Source organism: Melanerpes formicivorus, unplaced genomic scaffold, assembly GCF_026170545.1.
Source record: "Melanerpes formicivorus ecotype bairdi unplaced genomic scaffold, bMelFor1.0.p_v2 SCAF_9, whole genome shotgun sequence".
Lineage (NCBI taxonomy): Eukaryota > Metazoa > Chordata > Aves > Piciformes > Picidae > Melanerpes > Melanerpes formicivorus.
This window is the reverse complement of record NW_027142361.1, coordinates 25,640,081-25,658,460: the sequence shown is the minus strand read 5'-3', so window position 1 is coordinate 25,658,460 and position 18,380 is coordinate 25,640,081. Positions and strand designations below refer to the sequence as shown.

The window sequence follows — 18,380 nt, the reverse complement described above, 5'->3', positions numbered from 1 at the left end:
GCTTTTTGTCCACCAGCACCCCCAAGTCTCTCTCCTCAGGGCTATCCTCCAGCCAGTTCCTCCTCCGTCAGCCGGTAACTGGGGGAGATGTCTCCTGGCTTTGGGCCTGGCTAGGCCCAAGGCCATGGGGGGATGGGCAGTCTCAGATCTGGCCAGCTGAGACTAGCCTAGTAATGGGGGGGGGGAAGAAGGAGCCCTGGGGGTTTTGGGTGTACCCTCAGGTGGGGATGGGATCTCTCTGGGTCTGTTTTGGGATCTTTCTTTGTAACTGCACTTTTGGCTTTCTGTAAATGTTCACTGCTTTCTATTTAAACTTTCCTTCACTTTTGCAATCCGTTTGTCTGAGTGTTTATTGTTGCCAGGGGTGGGGAAGGGGGCTGCCTCAACCCAGCACATGGGGGAAGGCTGTTTAACCTTAGGCTGTTTTGCCACAGGGAAAACCCCAGATGGTGTGTCCTCCGATATCAGAATAACTTCACCCTCAACCTCCAATGCCCTGTACTTGTTTTCCAAGGGCAGTAGGGGTGGTAAGGGGAGGCAAGGAGGTTTAGCCTTGCGTCTTTTGAGAGGAACCTGCGTCCATTCCCCTCTGCTTTTTGGATAACCGGCCTCTGCTGGGGGGGCCTGCAGAGCCTGGTTACTCAGGTTCGTCACCCTTCTACAATTGCTTACATGTCTAAATCTAGCAACCTTGTCCTTCAGTCCAGCCACCAGGCTAAGCAGATAGTCAGTCTGCTCACACCTAATGCAGGAGCCGTCCCCTCTACCCTGCATCTCAAGTGCCAGGCTTCAGCACCGTCTGCAGCTAGATGCCTGGACACCTACTTCTTGCTTATGACGCCTACCTACCTGCTTATATTCCCCCTCAGTCTGAGTGGAGACTGGCTCTTTAAAGGAATTATTGCGGAGAGTTACCACCATGCCTAGCCCTGCCCACGGGACCTACTGGAGAAAGTGTGGCGGCGCGCGCGTTTGAGCGAGAAGCCGGGCTGAAACGGAAGCTGCTGCAAGCTGCTGTGGGCTTTTAAACTGCCGCAGCACGCAGTGGAGCCCGAACGATCCTGAACTCGTGGAGAATCGGACAGAGCCAATCCTTGCCGAGCGTAGAGATTCCACGCGGGTACCTCAGGTTGAAAAGGCAGCAGTCAGTGCTTTTCCGAGGCTCCTGGTCTCGATGTGTTCTTGGTGGAGCTTACCGCTGAAAAACAGAAAACAGAAAAAAGAAGGCCAATGGCATCCTGGCCTGTATTAGGAATAGTGTGGCCAGCAGCAGAAGGGAAGTCATTGTGCCCCTGTACTCTGCATTTGTTAGGCCGCACCTTGAGTACTTTGTCCAGTTCTGGGCCCCTCAGTTTAAGAAGGACATCAAGACACTTGAACATGTCCAGAGAAGGGCAACAAGGATGGTGAGAGGCCTTGAACACAAGCCCTATGGGGAGAGGCTGAGGGAGCTGGGATTGTTTAGCCTGGAGAAGAGGAGGCTCAGGGGTGACCTCATTGCCCTCTACAACTACCTGAAAGGTGGTTGTAGCCAGGAAGGGGTTGGTCTCTTCTCCCAGGCAACCAGCACCAGAACAAGGGGACACAGTCTCAAGCTGCACCAGGGGAGGTTTAGACTCGAGGTGAGGAGAAATTTCTTCACCGAGCAAGTCATTCGTCATTGGAATGGGCTGCCCAGGGAGGTGGTGGAGTCACCGTCCCTGGAGGTGTTCAGGAGGAGATTGGACATGGCACTTGGTGCCATGGTCTAGTCATGAGGTCTGTGGTGATAGGTTGGACTCGATGATCCTTGAGGTCTCTTCCAACCTTAGTGATACTGTGATACTGTGATACTGTGATTAATGATATGATAGATCTCATTTTTTCAGATGCTCCTCTCTCCATAATAACCACCCTTAATTAAGTTTGCATTTCCAAAAGCAATGAAAAATTCTCTCAGGGCAGATGGCACATACATCTTGGCTAGGAAGAGCCAGGCTCTTTAGCCTCTCCCATTACTTGAGAGAACTTCAGTCCTTGCCTTGGAACATACAATCCCCAGGACTCCCTCCTGGTGGAAGGAACACCTCAAATTCTGCATGACCTGTTTCATTACTGCAAAATGCTGTGGTGGGAGAGGACCTGAAGGCTGGAGGGAGAACCTCCAGTAAACATACAGCAACCTGACACAGCCCCCTGTTATACAATTAAGTGAAAATAACTAACTCCCTTGCACAGACAACACAGTCCAGAGGATACATCAGGGGGTTTGTTTTATCACCAGATAAGCAGAAAAGCTGTTGACCTTTAAATGTGACTTTTCAATATGAATCTTCCTTTAGAAAGGACTGCTCAGGTTCAGCTTAATGAGTTAAGCCAATTGAATGTACTGAGCAAAAGTTATAAAGACACTGAAATACTCTTTCAGAGGAAAGATGGGCAAGCAAACCACTGATGCTTCTCCAGACAACTTTCAAACACACAGCTCTTCCCAGGAAGAATAGAATAGAATAGAATAGAATAGAATAGAATAGAATAGAATAGAATAGAATAGAATTAACCAGGTTGGAAAAGACCTTTCAGATCACCGAATCCAACCTATCACCCAACACCATCTAATCAACTAAACCATGGCACCAAGTGCCTCATCCAGGCTCTTCTTAAACACCTCCAGTGAGGGTGACTACACCACCTCCCTGGGCAGCACATTCTAATAGCCAGTTACTCTTTCTGGGAAGAATTTCTTCCTAACAGCCAGCCTAAACGTCCCCTGGCACAGCTTGAGACTGTGTCTTCTTGTTCTGGTGCTGGTTTCCTGGAAGAAGAGACCAACCCCCAACTGGCTACAACCTCCCTTCAGGTAGTTGTAGAGGGCAATGAGGCCGTCCCTGAGCCTCCTCTTCTCCAGGCTAAACAATCCCAGCTCCCTCAGCCTCTCCTCAAAGGGCTGTGCTCCAAAACCCTCCCCAGCTTTGTTGCTCTTCTCTGGACACCTTCCAGCAAGTCAACATCTTTCCTAAACTGAGGGGTCCAGAACTGGACACAGGACTCAATGTGTGGCCTAACCAGTGCTGAGTACAGGGGCAGAATGACCTCCCTGCTCCTGCTGGCCACACTGTTCCTGATACATTCCTGGCCATTGTGGTTCAGTAGCTGATCAGGACCGCTCATCCGGAACGGCTCCGCTTAAGCTGTGAGTTTCTCGTGGTTTTTTTGCTTTCCTTTCGGGGCTTCGTGAGTCGGGAGGACTGCTGGTAGGGGGAGGAGCCGGCAGGATTGTGCTCACGCGAGCCTGCACGGGCACGGGAGCCTGACGTCAGCCGCGGCAGTTTTAAAAGCCGCCCGCGCTGTGCACGCGGCGCCATTGTGGTTCAGTAGCTAGCCTAACGGCTGGGTGACAAAAAAAAAAAAAAAAAAAAAAAAATCCCAAACACAAAAACCAAACCTTAAACGTTGCATCATGGTCGTCACTTGGACGAAGGGTAAAAAAGCAGCATCTGCCCAGACAGAGCTGTTTTACCAACATGCTGGAGTCCAGGCTGCCAGCTGCAGAGAGTGCTTCAGCCTGGCACTTGGAATAGAGGGGGAGGGAGAGGATACCTGTGTCAGGTGTGAGCAGGTGAATTTTCTCCTCAGCCTGGTGGCAGAGCTGAAGGATGAAGTGGCCGAGCTGAAGGAGGAGGTAGCTAGGCTAAGGACAATAAGGGAAAGTGAAAGGGAGTTAGACTTGTGGGAGAAGGCTCTGCAGATCTCCCCTGCTGAGGGAAGGGTTCCTGGAGGCGGAGAGGGATGGATACAGGTCCCTGCCAGGGGTGGCAAGAGAAATCCACCCCGACCCTCTCCTCCTCCTCCACTGCCCTTGCATAATAAGTATGAGGCCCTGCAGGCTGAGGGCAGTAAGGATGAGAGGGCTGAGGCTGAGGCTGAGGAGCAGCCATCCAGAGGGGAGCCTAAGGCCAAGCGGACCCCACCAGCTGTAACGACCAACTCCGGGGGGAAGCCTAAGCCCAAGCGTTCCCCACCAGCTATAACGACCAGCTCCACAAAGAAAAGGAGAAGGGTTATAGTTGTTGGGGACTCTCTCCTGGGGGGTACTGAGGGACCCATATGTCGTCCCGACCCATCCCACAGGGAGGTCTGCTCCCTACCAGGGGCAGGGGTTAGGAACATTGCAAAGAGACTGCCTAAATTAATCCAGCCCACTGACTACTACCCTCTGCTGGTAATACAGGCTGGAAGTGATGAGATTGACAGGAAGGGCACCAAGGCGATTAAGAAGGAGTTCAGGGCCCTTGGACAATTGATTGATGGGGCAGGAGCTCAAGTGGTGTTCTGCTCAGTTCCCTCAGTGGCAGGGGTGTACACTGAGAGGAATGGGAGGACCCACACCATCAACAATTGGCTCAGGGAATGGTGCCAGAGGCAGAACTTTGGGTTCTTTGACCATGGGACAACTTTCACTGCACCTGACCTGCTGGGTCCTGATGGGGTGCATCTATCTAGAAGGGGTAAGAGAGTCCTGGCACTGGAGTTGGCAGGGCTCATTAGGAGGGCTTTAAACTAGGTCTGAAGGGGGTGGGTGAGGCAATCGGTCCCTCTGCAGAGGTAAGAGTAGGGCACAAGGTAGGGTCAGTTGAGAAGTCAGGAACCCAGCTGCGATGCATGTACACCAATGCACGCAGCCTGGGCAACAAGCAAGAGGAGTTGGAGGTCCTAATCCATCAGGGCGACTATGATGTAGTCGCCATCTCAGAAACTTGGTGGGACAGCACCCACGATTGGAGTGCTACAATGGGGGGTTACAGGCTCTTCAGGAGAGACAGGCGAGGGAGAAGAGGAGGAGGGGTGGCTCTGTATATTTGAGAGTCAATCTCTGCCACACAACTTGAGGTGGAAGATGAGGGAGTTGAGAGCCTGTGGGTCAAAATCAGAGGACAGCCTAACAAGTCTGACATCCTGGTTGGAATCTGTTACAGACCACCCAACCAGGATGAGGAGGCTGATGAGTTGTTCTACAAGCAACTGGAGGCTGTCTCAAGATCATCAGATCTTGTCCTTGTTGGTGACTTCAACCTCCCAGATATCTGCTGGGAACTTAATTCAGCAGGGAGGAGGCAGTCCAGAAGATTCCTGGAGCGAATGGAGGACTGCTTCCTGACACAGCTGTTAAGCGAGCCTACCAGGGGACAGGCTCTGCTTGACCTGCTGTTCTGCAATAGGGAAGGGCTGGTGGGAGACGTGATCGTGGGAGGCTGCCTAGGGTGCAGTGACCACGAGATAGTGAAGTTTTCAATATGCAGGGAGATAGGGAGGAGCACCAACAGAACCTTCACCTTGGACTTCCGAAGGGCAAACTTCAGCCTATTTAAGAAACTTGTCTGCAAAGTCCCCTGGGTACCAGCCCTCATGAACCAAGGGGTTCAGGAGGGTTGGACCTACTTCAAACAGGAGCTCTTGAAGGCACAGGAATTGGCGGTTCCCACGTGCTGAAAGGCAAGCCGGCGGGGAAGGCGACCGGCCTGGATGAGCAAGCAGCTCCTGGAGGATTTAAGGGGGAAGAAGAGGCTGTATCACCTTTGGAAGGAGGGGAAGGCTTCTCGAGATATGTTCAAGGAAGCTGATAGATTATGTAGGAATAAAATTAGGGAGGCTAAGGCCCAGCTGGAACTGAAGCTGGCCACCTCAGTCAAAGACAATAAAAAGCATTTTTATAAATATATTAATAAGAAGAAGGGCAGGAAGAACCTGCACTCTCTAGTGGACCTGGAGGGGAACACGGTGACTGAAGACGAGGAGAAGGCTGAGGTCCTGAACACCATCTTTGCCTCAGTTTTTAACAGCAAGGCAGGAGTTCAGGACGAGTGGCCTCCGGAGCTGGGCGATGGGGTCGGGGAGCAGTGTAATGCCCCAGAAATCCATGAGGAATTAGTTCGGGACCTGCTGAGCCACTTGGATACTCACAAGTCCATGGGACCGGATGGGATCCATCCTAGGGTGCTAAGAGAGCTGGCAGATGTGCTAGCTAGGCCACTCTCCATCATTTTCCTCCAGTCCTGGCTCACAGGTGAGGTCCCAGATGACTGGAAACTGGCCAACGTGGTCCCCATCCACAAGAAGGGTCGGATGGAGGAACCTGGAAACTACAGGCCAGTCAGCCTGACCTCAGTGCCAGGGAAAGTGATGGAGCAGATTATCCTGGCGGCAATAACTGCGCACCTGAAGGATGGCCAAGGGCTCAGGTCCAGCCAACATGGATTTAGGAAGGGGCAGGTCCTGCCTCTCCAACCTGATCTCTTTCTATGATCAGGTGACCCGTCTGGTGGATGTGGGGAGGCCTGTGGATGTGGTCTACCTGGACTTCAGCAAGGCCTTTGACACCGTCCCCCACAGCAAACTGCTGACTAAGCTGTCAGCCCGTGGATTGGACCGTAACACTCTGTGCTGGGTTAGGAACTGGCTGGAGGGCCGGGCCCAGAGAGTGGTAGTGAACGGTGCCACATCCAGCTGGCGGCCAGTCACTAGTGGAGTCCCCCAGGGATCAGTGCTGGGCCCTGTCCTCTTCAACATATTCATTGATGATCTGGATGAAGGGGTAGAGTCAGTCATCAGCAAGTTTGCAGATGACACAAAGTTAGGAGCAGATGTTAGTCAGTTAGAGGGTAGAAAGGCTCTGCAGAGGGACCTCGATAGACTGGACAGATGGGCAGAGTCCAATGGGATGGCATTCAACAAGTCCAAGTGCCGAGTGCTGCACTTTGGCTACAGCAATCCCATGCAGAGCTATAGGCTGGGGTTGGAGTGGCTGGAGAGCTCCCAGACAGAGAGGGACCTGGGGGTGCTGATCGACAGCCACCTGAATATGAGCCAGCAGTGTGCCCAGGTGGCCAAGAGGGCCAATGGCATCCTGGCCTGCATTAGGAATAGTGTGGCCAGCAGGAGCAGGGAAGTCATTGTGCCCCTGTACTCTGCTTTGGTTAGGCCGCACCTTGAGTCCTGTGTCCAGTTCTGGGCCCCTCAGTTTAAGAAGGACATTGAAACACTTGAACGTGTCCAGGGAAGGGCAACAAGGCTGGTGAGAGGCCTTGAACACAAGCCCTATGAGGAGAGGCTGAGGGAGCTGGGATTGTTTAGCCTGGAGAAGAGGAGGCTCAGGGGTGACCTCATTGCCCTCTACAACTACCTGAAGGGTGGTTATAGCCAGGAAGGGGTTGGCCTCTTCTCCCAGGCAACCAGCACCAGAACAAGGGGACACAGTCTCAAGCTGCGCCAGGGGAGGTTTAGACTCGAAGTGAGGAGGAAGTTCTTCACCGAGTGAGTAATTCGCCATTGGAACGGGTTGCCCAGGGAGGTGGTTGAGTCATCGACCCTGGAGGCGTTTAAGGGGAGATTGGACGTGGCACTTGGTGCCATGGTCTAGTCATGGGGTCTGTGTTGATAGGTTGGACTCGATGATCCTCGAGGTCCTTTCCAACCTAAGTGATACTGTGATACTGTGATACATGCCGCGATGCCATTGGCCTTCTTGGCCACCTGGGCACACTGCTGGCTCATGTTCAGCCTACTGTCAACCAGTACCCCCAGGTCCCTTTCTGCCTGGCTGCTCTCCAGCCACTCTGACCCCAGCCTGTAGCACTGCATGGGGTTGTTGTGGCCAATGTGTAGAACTTGGCACTTAGATGTGTTCAATCTCATGCCGTTGGATTCTGCCCATCTGTCCAGCCTGGCAAGGTCCCTCTGCAGAGCCATCCTAGACCTTCAGGGCTTGCATTGTCGCTGGTATATTAGCCAAATAATGGGAAATATTTGTTTTTAATCCATCTTTTGTTCTAAAGGAAAATGGCCAGAGGATAAACCATAGTAATATTAAACTAAAATTCTGCCAGAATGTAGAATTTAGGCCTGGTGTTGAGTTCCTCTTAGCTGTAAAGATCTGTTATCTGCCCATCATTACAGCGGTAGCACAGATCATTGAGCAGCTGCTCGTGCTGCCCATACAAGCAAATGTAATTGGAGACAGGAAAGAGCTCCTTTGCAAAGCAGGTGATGCTCTCCACCATGCTGTCCTTGTTGAGATGCATCCAGAAATAATCCCCATGGCTTGCCTCTCCTGTTACAATCTCCATCCCCTGGAACAGAACGTTGGAGGAAGGGTGTTGAGATTAGCCTGGAGAAGAGGAGGCTCAGGGGAGACCTTATTGTTCTCTACAACTACCTGAAGGGAGGTTGTAGCCAGGAGGGGGTTGGTCTTTTCTCCCAGGCACCCAGCACCAGAACAAGAGGACCCAGTCTCAAGCTGTGCAGGGGGAAGTTTAGGCTTGATCTTAGAAAGAAGTTCTTCACAGAGAGATTGCCCATTGGAATGTGCTGCCCAGGGAGGTGGTGAGGTCAACGTCCCTGGAGGTGTTTAAGGAAAGCCTGGATGAGGCACTTAGTGCCATGGTCTAGTTGATTAATTAGTGTTGGGTGATCGTTTGGACTTGATGATCTTGGAGGTCACTTCCAACCTGTTTGATTCTGTGCTTCTGTGACCTGGCACACAAGCAGGACTGGCTAGGCTTCCCTAGCTGGTATTTACTATTTCTTAAAACCCACAACCCTTTTATTTTTAACCAAGAATACTCCTTCCTGGTAACAGGTTTTATACAACAAGGCACTTCACTATGGTTTGGACACAGAGATTTGCTGTGTTGTTTAGACCCTGACCAACAGCACAGAAACTGTGCAGCATATGAGTTTCAGTTCCCTGATCCCAAGTGTCATTTCAGACACTGAAGGGTATCAAAGCCATCTGAACTGCGCTGGCAGTTATGACACAGGATCCATGGGAGACCTGTGACCTCCTGGAGCAGCAGCTGGAGGTCAGGAGGGATGCCCTGGGGCATCCTAAACAACACTAGATGCCTCTGTTTAGGCAGCTGAACTGAACTCCATTAATCCTAATTTATTATACAGTCCATATCAGTGTGTACACATGGTACATCATCATTTACTGTGGGACATGGTCCTGACAAATGAAGAACATGCTGATACACTGCCACTCTCTCTCTGGATTTATAACTATACAGCTAGATTTTTATATATGTATCTTCAGACAGTGTATGAGAAGAGCCCAACACTGCAGAAGCTATGTGATGGTGGGTAGAGGGCTGATGCTACCACACTAATCAGTTACAAGCAAACTTCACTGATTTCTCATGTATCAATGAAACATTTTTGGCTTTGTGCAGAAGCTTCTCAGCAGTCAGAAGTGTGATGAGGTAGAACAGCCTTTTGACAAGGAGAGGACTCCTCTATTCAGTTCTAAAACCTGCAGGAGACTGGGATTGATCTCTTGGAACATTTCCTTTAGGCTGTGTTCTAGACTTTGCTTTAAAAAAATATACCAACATACACTTACACCTCACATACATGTATGTGTATATACACACATCCCCACACAAACATACACATGACTGAGTGAGTCCCTCTTTGGGTTGGGGCTGCCAAGTGTTGCTAATACAACTCTCCTATCAATAGAAGAAGAAGAAGGAGAAGAATGTGGATGTTGATGCTCAAATTGTAGCATTTAGTTTCAGCTAGCTAAAGCAAGCACTTAAAAGGGAAATGCAAAAATCTGTTCCTAACCTCACAGTGCAGTGGGATGCTCAAATAGCCTGAAGCTATTTTTCAAAGCTGCATTCATGTTCCAGTTCTCTATTTCTAAAACCTGTTGCTAGGCTACAGTAACCTTTGTTACTTCCACATCTCTCAGCTAATACATTTCACTGACTTCTCTTACTTCTTTCTTAGGAAACTTTTTTAGGATTTACAGGAAGTTTCTGGAGTGGCTTTAAAGATGTTCCCTTTTCAGAGACCAGGTAATCAAAGCTGCAGCAAAAGAATCCTAATCATGTTCTAGCAATCTAGAGTGATAAAACCTTTTATTTTTTTCTCTCTCTGATAGTTCTGTCTGCTCTCCAGTGAATGCTGCTTTGCCAGCTCATCCTGGGTCTGCAAAGCTGGAACCATGCTTTGATTCCTCCCCACAAAGCATGGATTCCTTCATAAACAAAACAAAGCCTTTTTTTTGCCCCTATGGCACATTAGTGTCTGAGCTTTAAAATCAACAATGAAGTAGAATTTTAAAACCCACTCTTTAGTCTTTTTTTTCAGCTACAAGAATGGACTGGATGCAGAAATCCAGGAGGAAAAAGGTATCTGCATGGAAGAGGAGCTTACCTAGGTGGATGGTTCTCTCTGGCTTTATAGCACATGACCATCACCCTTTTCTTGCTTCACAAGTCAGGTTCTCCAGATTGTGGGCTGGTGTTGTACGGTTGGAAGGGTAAGGCCAAAAAGCCTCCTCCCTCCCCCCTGTAAAGTAAAGGGAAAGAAAATTGAAGGGAGAGGGAAAAAAAGTCACAGTTGAATTAGCAAAGCAGTGGAGCTGTATATTTACAAAGCAGGGAAACGCAGGAAAATATATACAAGATTTACAATATTTACCGTATATGCAGAAATATACAACAGAGTAGCACAGAAATGAGAGTTCCCCCCTCTGCTGAGGGGGTTCCCCACCTCTGCTTCCCCCTCTCTCCCCCTTTCCCCAGAGCGGGTTAGAAAGAGAGAGAAAAGAGGAAAAAAATGTTAGAAACAGTTATGTGTTAATTGGAAAGCAGTTAATACAGGCCTTGCAGCTTATCAGTTTCAAGGTCAATCCTTGGCCAAAAGCCCAGCACAGAGAGAGCTGCTGCTCGGCGGAGGAGCGGAAGAAAGACTGAAGACAAAAGTGCCGGAATGCCCAGGATACCCTCCTGCACTCCCAGTTCTGGATTAGAATAAACCTTTATTAGAATAAACCAAACCAGGTTGGAAGAGACCATCAAGATCATCGTGTCCAACCCATCAACCAATCCAACCCACCCAAACAGCTAACCCATGGCACCAAGCACCCCATCAAGTCTCCTTCTGAACACATTCAATGACGGCGACTCCACCACCTCCCCGGGTAACCCATTCCATAGTGCTTCCTCCCAATCTACCATTGAAATTAGTTTAGATCTTTTTCGTTTACCAACTTCTGACCACCATATTCCCTTTCTTAAGGGGACAGCCCCAACCGGTGACAGTCCACCCCTTCTAAACAATTTCATTGGCTGTTCATACTGTCCATCCAATCCAAAACGATATTTACAGTTCGTAAGCAAAGTTCATAGTCCATCCCGGCTATACTCAGATACAGATGATTCAAAAGTCCAAGAAAATCAGAAAATGAGAAAAATAGAAAACAGTTCATTTCTTCGCCAACGAAGTTAAGAAAAGGGGAACAGGGATTCTCAGGGTCTCTTAGTTGACTCAGGGCTCTCAGGGATCTCAGGGTTCGTGCAAAGTAGATTTCCTCGTTGGTTCTTCCTTTGGACGCGATGTTGCTGTACAACAGTTTGAAATTAACCTCTTTCAGCTAAAGTTAAATTTCGTTGTGGAATACACTGAATTTCACCATTCTCTTGCATTACCCAATAAGTGTGACCCGGACCGTCAGCTGAAACCACCCCTCGGACAGGTTTAGCCTCTCCTGAGGGTGAAAATACCCAAACAGTTTTACCTAACAGATTCTTTTCTCTAACAACAGGAACTCTATCACCTTCTAGTTTCTGTAGTACACCTGAATGTGCAGGTCCAGCTCGGTTCACTGAACCTCTACTATTTACCAGCCAGGTTGCTTGTGCTAAATGTTTTTCCCAGTTTTTCAAAGATCCACCCCCCATGGCTTTAAGAGTGGTCTTCAACAAACCATTGTGACGTTCAATCTTCCCTGAAGCTGGTGCATAGTAGGGAATGTGGAATATCCACTCAATACCGTGCTCTTTTGCCCAGTTCTTTACAAGGTTGTTCTTGAAATGAGTTCCATTGTCTGACTCAATCCTCTCTGCAGTTCCCTGTCTCCACAGGATTTGTCTCTCCAGACCAAGAATGGTGTTGCGTGCAGTTGCATGTGGAACTGGATAAGTTTCCAACCATCCAGTGTTTGCCTCTACCATAGTAAGCACGTACTGCTTACCAGAACGAGAACGTGGTAGAGTGATGTAGTCAATCTGCCAAGCTTCACCATACTTGTACTTGGACCATCTGTCACCATACCACAAGGGCTTAAGTCGTTTTGCCTGCTTAATAGCAGCACAAATGTCACAGTCATGGATGACTTGTGTGATAGCATCCATGGAAATGTCTATGGATCTGTCACGAGCCCATTGGTATGTTGCATCTCTGCCTTGATGTCCTGATGAATCGTGAGCCCACCGAGCTAAGAATATCTCACCTCGGTGTTTCCAGTTGAGATCAAGATTAGAGTCCATGTCTACTTGAGAAACTCTTGCAGCTAGATCTGCCTGATGGTTGTGTTGCTGTTCCTCAGTAGCTTTGCTCTTAGGAATGTGAGCATCGATGTGTCTCACTTTCACTGGAATTCTCTCGATTCGATCAGCAATGTCCTGCCATAGGTTGGCTGCCCAAATGGGTTTACCTTTCCTCTGCCAACCACTCTTCTTCCAGTTCTTTAGCCAACCCCACAGAGCATTGGCCACCATCCATGAGTCGGTGTAGACATAAAACTTTGGCCATCTCTCACGTTTAGCCACGTCAAGAGCTAGCTGGATAGCTTTCACCTCTGCGAACTGTCTGGATTCTCCTTCTCCAACTTTCGCCTCTGCAACTCGGCCTGCTGGACTCCACACTGCAGACTTCCACCTTCGTTTGTTTCCAACAAGACGACAGGAACCGTCTGTGAACAAAGCATATTTCTTTTCATCATCAGAAAGGATATTGTAAGGAGGAGCTTCCTCAGCATGAGTTACTTTCTCCTCTGGAGGCTTGGCACAGTTGATACCTTCAGGCCAACGTGAGATCACCTCCACTAGACCAGGTCTTTCAAGATTTCCCATTCGAGCTCTCTGTGTTATCAGAGCCATCCACTTAGACCATGTTGAGTCTGTGGCATGATGTGGTGTGGAGCCTTTGCCTTTGAACATCCAATTCAAAACTGGTAATCTGGGAGCTAAGAGAAGTTGTGATTCAGTTCCAATCACTTTAGAAGATGCTTTTACTCCTTCATAGGCAGCTAAAATTTCTTTCTCTGTTGGAGTATAATTAGCCTCTGAACCTCTGTAACCTCGACTCCAGAAACCAAGAGGTTGTCCATGTGTCTCACCTGGAGCTTTTTGACACAAGCACCAGGTTGGACCATTGTCACTTGCAGCCGTGTACAAAATGTTCTTAATATCTGGACCATCTCGGACAGGTCCCAGACCCATTGCTTGAATCACCTCTTGCTTTATCTGGTCAAAGGCTGCTTGTTGTTCAGGTCCCCAGTGGAAATGGTTTCTCTTTCAAGTCACATCATACAGAGGTTTCACAATCTGACTATATCCAGGAATGTGCAGTCTCCAAAATCCCACTGTCCCCAAGAAATGTAAGGTGTCTTGCTTGTTGGTGGGATTTCCCATGGTAGAGACTCTATTTACCACATCCACTGGAATGTGTCGGCGTCCATCCTGCCACCGCACTCCCTGAAACTGAATTTCTGTGGTAGGTCCTTTCACCTTGTCTCGTTTGATGGCAAAACCTGCATTCAGAAGAATGTCAATGATTTTGTTACCTTTCTTGAAGACTTTCTCAGCAGTTTTACACCAGATGATGATCTCATCGATGAACTGGATGTGTTCTGGAGCACCGCCTTTCTCCAGAGCATCGTGGATCACTGCATGACAGATGCTTGAGCTGTGGAACCAGCCCATTGGCAGTCTGTTGAAAGTGTACTGGATTCCTCTCCAGGTGAAAGCAATCTGAGGCCTGCATTCCTCTGCTATGGGAATAGAGAAAAATGCATTAGCAATGCCTATGGCAGCATACCATTTGGCCTCTTTGGATTCCAGCTCATACTGGAGCTCCATCATGTCTGGTACTGCTGCACTCATAGGTGGTGTCACTTCATTTAGGGCTCGATAGTCTACTGTCAGACGCCGGTCTCCATTCTGCTTCCGCACAGGCCACACTGGACCGTTGAAAGGTGAATGAGTTTTGCTGACGACTTTCTGACTCTCCAACTGACGAATCAGATTCTGAATGGGCAACAAAGAGTCACGGTTGGTTCTGTATTGTCTGTGATGCACAGTCTCAGAAGCAACCAGCAATTTAATGTCCTGTATCTTATGTTGTCCCACAACTGCAGATTCATCAGAAAGTTCAGGTCTAGCAGACAGCTTCAATTTTTGTCCATCAATTTCTATAGAAGCTACTCCAAAAGCCCATTTGTAACCTCTAGGGTCTTTGAAACGCCCTTCTCTCAGAAAATCAATTCCCAAAATACAAGGTGCATCAGGTCCGGTCACAACTGTATGCTTCCTCCATTGTTTACCAGTTAAACTTATATTAACCTCCACTTTACTTAACTCTTGAGATCCACCAGTGACTCCCAAAATAGTTATAGACTCCGATCCCTGATAATTTGATGGCATTATGGTGCACTGAGCTCCTGTGTCAACCAAGGCCCTGTACTTCCGAAATTGTGAAGTGCCAGGCCACTGGATGTACACATCCCAATAGATTCTATTATCTCTGTTATCCCTCTCCTCCCCCTGGCGGGAGGCAGGGCACCTCTAGTTATGGGCAACATGCCCACATGTGCATTGTGCGCAGTGTGCAGTGTTATAGCCTTGCATGTTACAACTGGAGCCACTGTTGGAGCTACTAGGGTTGTTCTGGGGAACTGTGGAAGTAACAGCTACCCTTCTGGTATTGCTACCTCGGGTTCTGCCACTTTGCAATTCCCTCAGTCTCCTGAAAAGATTAGAAGTTGGTTGGCCATCCCAGCGGTTCATGTTCTCACCAAACTGATCACGCAGAGTTATCCAAATAGTTCTACGTGACTGCCTTGGTGGTCTGTTTTGGAATGACCTCCTTGAAGGACGTGTATTCCTCACAGATGAAACTTATATCCACCTGGAGGAAGAATTGAAACTATCCTTCTGTGCCACTTGGTATATGGAATCTTTCAGATCCTTCATGCAACTCTCAGTTTTTCCAGACAGAGTTTCAATGGCTGAAACCAAAGAAACATGTGTCATGCTATCCTCCAATTGTCTCATCTGATCACTGAATTGGCCAACAGTGGGTGAAGCTCCACCATAATTTCTTGACACAATTCTGCTTACCAGAATGTTTCCATGATTAGAAGGAGCAAGTTTGATGATCTTTTTAGCAAGACCAATACCCACAGGGATGTCATCAGGATTCAGAGTTTCATGCTCACCATAGAGTAGCTCTCTAACAGCAAATTCTCTCAAGCGCTTAATTCCCTCATCTATGGTAGTCCAGGGTTTAGGATTCCATGGAAGATCATCTCGGGAGGGGTATCTCAGGGCAACCGCCATTAAAAGGCGTATCCAAAGATTAACCTTACCGAGAGCCCTGCCTAGATGTCTATCTATTCCATTATCCCTCGAGAGAGTTCCTAACTGAGCTGCTGACTTGTCTCCAACTGTTAGAGCTGAAGCACCTGTATCATAACACCTACTAAGCCAAGCTAGAACTGGCTCCTTATCGGCCCTGGTGAAATCTTTACGGACATTTCGCAATTCCTCACGCGGTGAGGAACATTCTAAAATATCATCTTCTTCTTCCTCTCCCTGAACTTTTTGTCTTAATAATCCTGCTGTCATTTTCTCAAGGATCTCTTTAAGCTGAGAACCACCTTTGCCTGCTCCTTTCCTAGCTTCATCTCTATCCTGCTTTGATCTCACTAGGTTAGCTAGATCTTTAAAACAAATCTTCTCTTCCTCCTCAGCAGGATTTCTTAGAGTAGAAGGCTCCTCACCAGGATCAGTCACCAGCAAAATCAGCAGCAAAATCATTTAGAGCTGCTTTACCAATTAACTTTTTAGCCCTCTTTTTAACTGACAGAGATTCTCCACATTCCTCATCACTAGATGACTCTGGGACTGATCCAGAGCCACGGCATTTTCTTTTTGATCTAGTTTTAATAACAAAACACGCTCTGGATATCTTCCTCTCTCGCCGCAAAGAAATCAGCAGATACATGATAATTATCACCAGCAGCGGAATTACCCCCATAAAATAAATCGCCTTTGGATCCCAGCCATCATCCAAAGTTACTCTCTCCTCTGGAGGAATCTTAAAACCCTTCATCTCAATTGGGAGAGTGGTGGAGGTAACATTTCTGTATCTCGCTGGCCATAAGAAATCCACGCACTTTCCGTACCGTAATCTAACTCTGTAGGTATACCACAGATAAATTGTCCGCACCAAATGTTTACCCAGGTAATCCAAAACCAAACCCAAACAATATCTGTAAACCAGAGCCTGAAAAATTGAAAAGAATAGCCGTTCTACAAACCACAACAACTTCATGCTTGCTAATTCATCTAGAAAACACTAAATCAATCAAGTGATAAATTAAGCTAATTATCTGCCGCATGTTGGGTAAGCCAAGAAAAAAAAATGTCGTAGGGTTGGAAGGGTAAGGCCCAAAAGTCTCCTCCCTCCCCCCTGTAAAGTAAAGGGAGAGAAAATTGAAGGGAAAGGGAAAAAAACCTCACAGCTGAATTAGCAAAGCAGTGGAGCTGTATATTTACAAAGCAGGGAAACGCAGGAAAATATATACAAGATTTACAATATTTACCGTATATACAGAAATATACAACAGAGTAACACAGAAATGAGAGTTCCCCCCTCTGCTGAGGGGGGTTTCCCACCTCCGCTTCCCCCTCTCTCCCCCTTTCCCCAGAGCGGGTTAGAAAGAGAGAGAAAAGAGGAAAAAAAATGTTAGAAGCAGTTATGTGTTAATTGGAAAGCAGTTAATACAGGCCTTGCAGCTTATCAGTTTCAAGGTCAATCCTTGGCCGGAAGCCCAGCACAGAGAGAGCTGCTGCTTGGCGGACGAGCGGAAGAAAGACTGAAGATAAAAGTGCCGGAATGCCCAGGATACCCTCCTGCACTCCCTGTTCAGAAGGTGCTTCCTCCCAATCTACCAATGAAATTAGTTTAGATCCTTCTTTTCGTTTACCAACTTCCGACCACCATATTCCCTTTCTTAAGGGGACAGCCTCAACCGGTGACAGCTGGGTTTTGTTGTTTGTTGTTGTTTGTTTCTTTGTTTGTTTTAAAGTAAAATATCAGAAAGCATGGAAAGGGACATCTAAGATGTTAATAATGTCACTCACATTTGTTCACTAGCTGTGCCTACTTTATATGATGCAGCCAGGCTTAGCTGACTCTTCCTGATGGCAAGCACCACCACTACCACCTTCCAAACTTCCAAAGCAACATACTCTCTATGACAGAAAATTATTTCTCTCTCTCTCCCCCTCTCCAGAATCAAGCAAATAAAAGCCTCACATGACTGGAGCGCTGCAATTGACGGCTACAGGCTCTTCTGGAGAGACAGGCAAGGAAGAAGGGGTGGAGGGGTGGCCCTTTACATCAGGGAGGCACTAGATGCCATTGAGATGGAGATCAGGGACCATCAGGTTGAGTGCCTGTGGGTGAGAATTAGAGGGAAGGCCAACAGGGCTGACATCCTGGTTGGAGTCTGTTATAGGCCACCCAACCAGGAGGAAGATGCTGATGAGTCATTCTATAGGCAGCTTAAGGCTGTCTCAAGATCGCCTGACCTTGTTCTCATGGGCGACTTCAACTTGCCTGATATCTGCTGGGATCTTAACATACCAGAGAAGAGGCAGTCTAGGAGGTTCTTAGAATGCATGGAGGACAGCTTCTTATCCCAGGTGCTGCGTGAGCCTACCAGGGGTAAGGCTATGCTTGACCTCCTCTTCACCAATAGGGAAGGGCTGGTGGGTGATGTGGTGGTCGGAGGGTGCTTAGGGGCCAGTGACCACGAGATAATTGAATTTTCGGTATTCGGTCAAGCTAAGAGGGGCAGCAAGAAGACCTCCACTATGGGCTTCTGGAGGGCAGACTTCGGGTTAGTCAAGGAACTAATTCAGAGGGTTCCTTGGGATAAAGCCCTTAAAAACAAAGGGGTCCAGGAGAGCTGGGCCTACTTCAAGGAAGAACTGTTGAAGGCGCAGGAACAGGCTGTACCAGTGTGTCGGAAGATGAGTGGCCGGGGCAGACGGCCAGCCTGGATGGGTAATGAACTGCTAAAAGAACTAAGGGGAAAAAAAGAGGGTGTATCATCTTTGGAAGAAAGGTGAGGCAACCCATGAAAAATTTAAGGATGTTGCTAGGTCTTGTAGGATGAAAATTAGGGTGGCAAAAGCACATTTGGAGGTTAAACTGGTCTCTGCTGTGAAGGACAACAAAAAGTCCTTCTATAAATACATTAATAGCAAGAGGAAGGGCAAGGATAACCTCCACTCCTTGGTGGACACGGAGGGGAACGTTGT

General features: G+C 48.2%; 1 protein-coding gene across 1 annotated transcript in view; it reads right to left on the bottom strand.

Annotated features, from left to right (window-relative positions):
- Window positions 1-18,380, bottom strand: part of CFAP61 (cilia and flagella associated protein 61) — a gene marked incomplete at its 5' end in the record, with an annotated part of 345,444 nt that overhangs the window by 32,078 nt on the left and 294,986 nt on the right. The window contains 3 exon segments of the mRNA XM_068142941.1: window positions 7,903-8,105; window positions 13,557-13,714; window positions 18,076-18,143. Of these exon segments, the coding sequence (XP_067999042.1) occupies window positions 7,903-8,105; window positions 13,557-13,714; window positions 18,076-18,143 (429 nt within the window).